A 7,421-nucleotide genomic window follows, 5' to 3' on the forward strand; every position below is an offset into this window, starting at 1 on the left:
CAGGTGGTGGCAGGCATGTTTAAAAAGCTTTCTAAGAGTACCAGCCTCTCAAAATTCATACTCTACCTCTCAGAAGACTCACATTCCAGCATTAACATTTCAGAATGGGCTAGGATGTTCACTTAAGACAAATTACAGCAAATGCTGACTGACTGCTAGCAATGGAAGGACTCTGATATTTCTGATAACATGGATATTATTGGACATATCCTCTCAGAAGACTCACATTCCAGCATTAACATTTCAGAATGGGCTAGGATGTTCACTTAAGACAAATTACAGCAAATGCTGACTGACTGCTAGCAATGGAAGGACTCTGATATTTCTGATAACATGGATATTATTGGACATATCCCTGGGACACATCCCTGACAACCTAAGGTTGCTTTATATGGTGCTGCTGGAAGGAAATCAATTGTCATTCAAAAATCTAAAACACTGCAATGCAATACAAATACACTTCAGTTACTTTCTAGCCATCAAGGCTGTTAGCAAGCTAAAAACCTAGCAAGTCAGTTCCACCAGGACTCCAAAAGGTCAAACGACAGGGGTGCAGAGGTTTTGATGGTGGCAGTGGTGTTTTTTTGTTTTGAGGTTTTTTTTTTGCTTGGGCTCTCTGTTTCTTGAGCCAATCCTGAAAAACAGTACAGCTGCATTTGCCAGTTATTATCCTAAAGTAACAACCCAGCCCGAGCAAACTGACTCTTACGGGAGACAGCTCTGGTGTATACCTTTGTTACGGTTAGATCACATCCTAAATAAACTCATCATGAGTAACTGACAGTTGCCAGTAGTTAACAGTCACGAAACAGCAAGAATAAGCACTGTTAATACAGCTACTATAATTTCTATCAACATTACTAGTAATCCATAAACAAGCAAGTTAACTAGCAAAGTTTTCCTATTAAATTCTAAGTACAAATTATGCAAATAAAGTAATTGTGGTTTCATTTGACTAGTCATTTTCTTGAAAACTTTGTTGCTTCCCCTCAGAACTATGCATGCGTCAGAAATCAAAACCCCAAACTACCAAATTAAAATTTAATTTTCAAGATAGATTTCTTGACATAGTTTCCAACACTATCAGATTTGAGAAGTAAAACTTTACAAAATGGTAAGAGATACATAATCACCCATAACACTTGTCCTGGTTTCGGCTAGGATAGAGTTAATCTTCTTCCTAGTAGCTGGTATAGTGCTGTGTTTTGGATTTAGTAAGAGAAGAATGTTGATAACACACTGATGTTCAGTTGTTGCTAAGTACTGCCTAGACTAGTCAAGGATGTTTTCAGCTTCCCATGCTCTGCCAGGTGCACAAGGAGCTGGGAGGGGCACAGCCAGTACAGCTGACCCCAGCTGGCCCAAGCGCTAATCCATACCATATGATATCATGCTCGGGTGGCCAGAGGGAAAGTGATTGCTGCTCAGGGACGGGCTGGGCATCAGTCAGCAGGTGGTGGGCAATTGCCCTGTGCATCATTTGTTTTGTATATTCTGCATATTGTCTTACCATTGTTGCTATTATTATTATTGTTATTTTTTTCCTCTGCTGTTTTATTAAACTGTCTTTATCTCAACCCACGGGTTTTACTTTTTTTTCCTCCCCCAGTTCTCTCCCCCATCTCACTGAGGGGGCAGGGGGAGTGAACGAGCAGCTGTGTGGTGTTCAGCTGCCTGCCAGGTTAAACCAAAGCATAACCTTAACACTGAAGCTAATAGAATGTGTTAGCAGTGGTATGGTTTTTTTTTTCCAGAATCAAGGCCTTACTTGTACTGAGACATGATCATTCATTTCACTTGGATTCTCATGCTGCCAGTTGCACTGTGCAAATACTGCAGTTGAATGTTTAAAACTCAACTATAGAAATGGTACTAGAGACAGCTGCTGGCATTCCCCACCTTGTTTTCTCTTGAAATGGCACTCCCTTTCAGTGAATCTAAACACTGTCTTCTGTTTTATAAGCTGCTCGTCTTAGGTAATCATCCTTAACCATGATAACAATGAAAAATAAAAATATATTTACAGCACCCATATCTTTATAGAAACTTGCATAGAAAACAAACCTTCTAACGGATATTTGTAAAACCAGATCACATTGTGACTTCCAGGGGTGGGGTTGAAAAGCAACCCAAACTCTAGCCAGAACTATCACCACAGATACTGATTCTACTTACCCGCTCCTGTCCAGCTGTATCCCAAATTAGGAATTTATGCAGCTCATTTTGATACTGTACAGTCTTGGTCATAAATGAGGCTCTGTAAAAAAATTACAGCTTACGCTTTTCAGAACGTAAATACATTCTTAGAACATTACCACCATGAACTTTTAAAAAGGTTTACATTCCAATAAAAGTGATTTCCCCACACATACACATAAAACCAATGGCCTCAGAAAAAATGAAAAAAAGAAAAAAATGATAAAAAAGGACCTTAGAGGATGAAATTTCCTTTCAGAGGATGAAATTCAACTAACAAAACAGAAGGAACACAAATGCAAATTATAAGCTTTTATTGTTCATAAGCTTTTGATTAAAATAAAGTATGTATGACCAAAAAAAAATCAGGAAGATCAGCCTTTTAACAACATTCTTCCTAAGTGGAGGAATCATCACAGCAAATCACTTCAGTGTATACCGGAAACTTCCAGAGGGAAATCCCTTTGCATCAGCTTTTTCTATCTCTGTACTAACATTCAGATAAATGTTTGTAAGGCCATACTTGGGAATAAAATATGGGAGATTCATATCACTATCGCTAGGTGTTAAGAGGACAGAGAAATCAATAATGAGTAACTTGCTTGTGGTCTGCACTCTGTACAGCTCCCAAATCCCGTCTGTCATTGTATACTTCAGCCTGCAGAGGCTCTTGCACTTCTAGAAGACAAACAAAAAAATCTCTCCCTATGCTCCAGCTGCACACCACACCCCCCCAACTTTTAGATGTTTTACAGTAAAATATTGCAAAATATTGTGAAGTACTTCTGTGCTTTATTTACACTGATTCATGTGAAGCAGATCATTTCCCACATGGGCAGGAATTCAGAGACCTAATCTCCTAGAAGAGGGAGTTCTTTGCTATATCTATTACTTGTAAGCACATTTTTTTACTAGAAAAGCCACACACTGAATTCAAATCCTTGTAGAATAGGAGCTATAGATGCCATAATTTTAAGCAGGTAAGATCCTATGTTATAATCTTGAATGCCTATTACATGCTTAATTCCTGTCACTTGAAAATACTGTGGACTTCCAGACTTGTTCTACTGTCAGTTTTGGACAGGATGCAGGATAGGACCCTGGAGGTGGCCTGTAATGGAGTTTCTTACAGTATGCTAAGCTTGCTGTAGATACAAAGTCAGAGAACAAGAGTCTTTCGGCATGACCAACAACATTAAATACCAGAGTCCAAGACTCTGAACTGCAGTTTATCTTGGATCTTAAGTACCACCAGGGCATAGATATTAATGATGTCCACGACACTAGTTAATATAACTGGGGTCTTTGGACATGTTTCAGTGTTATAGGAGGACAAAACAGCTATCTATATTTAAAATAAAGAGAAGGAACAATTACACAACACTTTCCACCGTTAAGAGGTAACCTTCTCCCCATTCCTTAAGCTCAGATGGTTTTCCCGATAGTACATCAATCTCCAAAGTCGATTACTCTTTTAAGAAAATAAATATAAGGTTGCAGCAAGAAAGATTCTAACTGCAATGCATTTCAACACAGTTAACCAGATGATGTATTTTAGCAATGAATAGCAGAAAATAAAGTGGTAGGAGTATCTGTTGTAAAGCACAGCGAAGACTTCCACTTCCTTAAGACTGCTGTAAATCAAGCATCAATTCTGAATTCTTTGGCCAATATGGTAACAATTTCCTAAATCACATATTCTCACTGAAAATTTATCTTACTTAGTTCTATAAGCCAAAACATCCCTGTATAGTCAACTTGAACTGAACAGCTGTGTTGCTCTAATTCACATCACAACTAAACATACCAAATGGTAGCTGACAGTAGAGGTTAAATATTACTTGAAATTCTTTGACAAGTGGAAGCTTTCATTGTGACAGACGTCAATGGAAAAGAAAAAAAGAAGAGACGAAACAGTTCAAAGACAAACCACTTTTGGGTCAACAAAAACCTCCAAACTACAGCTCTCCTTGATGACTTACAGGCATTATCCCTACTAAATTTCTCCCAGCCAAATAAGCACTAAAACTAAGTGAACAAGATGCACCTGAAAGTAGTTTTATACTCATTCATAATTTCTTTTTGATGCTAAAATGAAAGACTAGATATTCTGCAATACCTAGGGATATATGCTGGTGAGACAAAGCAGAATGTGTCCTCATCATCCTGAGAGGACAGAAGTTGCAGAATTCTGACAGGGCTTCTACAGCTGCCCATATCTGAATCTGAATGATGAACATTCATAACAACAAAGTGTGATTGCTCAGATAATTCTAAGAGGAATGGAAACCAGACAGGAAACATAAGATTGTATCTCATGAACTCAAAAACCCGGGAGTAAACATAGAAACGTTCTCAGCTTTAGTTTTGCAAGATGCTTAAAACTCTTCTCTAATACTTACCTTGTTCCTTCCACCTCCTCAATTAGGAAATAAAAACAATGTATAGAAAAAGTTTCAAAATTATTTTGCTTAAAATTGTGGGACAGCGTCTTATTGGAGCTTCACACAATCCCTGCATTTGAGTAAGCTTTGATTCATTTACACTACTACAACAAACCAGCAAAATACCAAGTCCTCAGACCAATGGATGATTTTGTTAAGACTGCTAAAAGATACAGATTTTCAGTCTGTCACTTCAAGAAAGTATACTAATCCCAGTGCTGTCATTAAACCCATGAAGACAAATTACATTCTACACATTAGCCTCATTACCATAATGGCTAGCATATTCTAACAGCACCTTAAGTTACTACACAGTATGTGGTACAGACATTCCCCTGGGAAGACACGTGTGTGTGAACTCTTTGGGTTCCTGCCTTCAAATAGATAGGTGCTACACCAGAGGAAGGAGGGGAAAAAAAAAAAAAAAAAGAACTCAACCCACACACTACACAGTCAGAAAAATACTAGATTAAAAGAAACTGACTTTAGAGGGAAGACAACAAGATTTGATGAAGTTCAACCCAGTCTTAGGCCTTCCCCAGGAGGAAAGAAAAAAAGAAAACCACCACCACAAAACCTTCTCCTGAGTTTTCTCCAGATCATAGAAAATTCTACTTTTCTAGGACAGAAGCATCACAGATCACAATCTTTGCTCTGCAGCTTTAGACAGTTTTGCAGACATGCAGAGCCTAAAGCCATCAAGCACAGCATTTTAGAATCTGAAAGCAGACTTGAGGAGGCTGCATTTCACATGTGATTGGAGACATAATGCAAATTCCATACTGGGTTACTCAAACATTTAACCCATGTAGTCTAGATGTGTGGTGACACATGTCTAACTACAGAACAGAGCATCCCAGCCAAATAAATAGGCACCTCGTGTTTACAAAACCGAAGTCTGTGTTACCATACCTGGTCACCTACTAGTTAAGCAGACTTTAATCTTTTTTTTTTTTTTTTTCCTCCTCCAGCAACTGCATGCATCAACACAATGGCTAACTTTGGGCCACTGTAGATAGTATCCATATCAGCCAACTATTTAACAGACTATGTTTTTAAAAGTATCTGGATGACTAAGAATGAAGACAGATAACCAATTTCTCAATCCATAAGGTAATGAGAAAAACAACTGGATCTTTCAATAGTGTCCACCTAAAGAAGTTTTGCTTGCAGTTGGTATCACTACAGGCAGTAGGTCTGAACTTTCTACAAACCTGAACTTAAGTATTTAAGACAGCCTGATCCCCTGCTGAAGTGAACAGCAACATAACTACTATCCACACATCAGTTTCATGGTCCTCCAAAAAAGAACCTCTACTGTAGCTAAACTGACAGTAACTAAGAAAGTTCAACCCTTGAGGATCTCAGAAAACTATTTAGCAATCTATCTCAAAGGCTACCTTTGTTAACAGGGCAATTTAAACAAAAGCATCTTCTTACAGAGTATCTTGCAATTTGATACCAGTATTTACACTCAAAAAAAAAAGGCAGGGGGAGGAGGTGTAGGGGGAAGGAGAGAGAGAGAGAGAGGTGAACCACTTTTTTTAGAAGGACAGGATGAAACACAGCTGATGTTATCAGCAGGATCTTTTCTGGTCAAATCTGTAGTAGAGCCTGTGTGACACCTGAGACAGGAAGTTGCATTGACACCACCACCACCCCCCCCCCAGCACTTCTCAGCATCAAGTGAAGTCATGTCCTCCTGTAAAGAATTACTTCTGAGCAAAGCAACCCATAAAACACTTGCAAAGCAAAAAAAAGACAGCAAAAGAAATAACAAGATCCAACCACTCCAAGAATTCCTGATGCTTGCCCTTCCTTCTGCCCATTTGAAGATTTGAGCTTAGTAACATTGCTACTCTGAGGTGAGACCAATTGCATTAACAATTTCATCAGCTACTTACAAGTGTGTATTGCATATGGATGTATAACATTAGAACTAATTCATTAATAGAACTACAGCCTGAATTAGCATTAACTACCTTCAAAAACCTAGGACACTGGTATGTGACTCTAAAAAAAAATTAAAAATAATCATGTGGTTGCCTAATAATTAGACTGCAAAATTTAAAAGTAGTGCATGAGAAGAACATGTTGTTCCTACAACAGAAGCATCTTATGGTGTAATTTATTTGTAACCCAGGACTCCTAGTAGGAGTTTGTTAGCTTAGATTAACAATACAAAATGGGTGCAGATCTTACATATGAAAATGGAAGCTGCAGGAGTGCCAAATACACTCCTACATTTCCTAAGGTAGCTTATGAGCTAATTAAGGCTGCAGTCACATGGAGAATCCTCAAGTGATCTATGCAGGAGGTAAATATATATATTCATACAATTTGGTTTTATTCTTGAATAAGTCACATTTACTTTATTTAGTTTCTTACCCTATTGTTGGGTTGATGTTGGGATCAAAGCTATCTTCTACAAATCTCCACACGATACTTGATTTGCCCACACCAGTGTCCTAAAAAAAAAAGAACATAAACAGTTGAAAGAGACAGTAGTTACTATAAAGAGATTATTCTTTTGGTCCTCAAATGTTGCAATACACTGTGCATGAATAATATGTTCCTGCATAGAATCTCAGAGAAGTTAGACTCTAAAATACTTCAGGTATTGTATTTCTTTAGTAGAAAAATGAAAGGTCGCTAATAAGTTACATTTTACTAAACAAAATTGTTAAGATGTTTTTATGAAGGACTACAAAAATCTGCATTCATGCTTATTATCAGTTATTCAAACTTTTTTCTTTTTTTTTTTTCCAAAGCTATGCAAAA

The 7,421-nt window shown here is 37.8% G+C and overlaps 1 protein-coding gene across 1 annotated transcript in view; it reads right to left on the reverse strand.

Moving 5' to 3' along the window:
* The window catches only part of RAB22A (RAB22A, member RAS oncogene family), a 31,538-nt gene that overhangs the window by 23,320 nt on the left and 797 nt on the right, over positions 1-7,421 (reverse strand). Inside the window, exons 2-3 of the mRNA XM_009645389.2 lie at positions 7,029-7,108; positions 2,176-2,257 (exon numbers count right to left, since the gene is read on the reverse strand). Of these exons, the coding sequence (XP_009643684.1) occupies positions 2,176-2,257; positions 7,029-7,108 (162 nt within the window). The remainder of the gene's footprint in view (positions 1-2,175; positions 2,258-7,028; positions 7,109-7,421) is intronic.

This window comes from Egretta garzetta, unplaced genomic scaffold, assembly GCF_000687185.1.
Source record: "Egretta garzetta isolate BGI_Z169 unplaced genomic scaffold, ASM68718v1 scaffold188, whole genome shotgun sequence".
Lineage (NCBI taxonomy): Eukaryota > Metazoa > Chordata > Aves > Pelecaniformes > Ardeidae > Egretta > Egretta garzetta.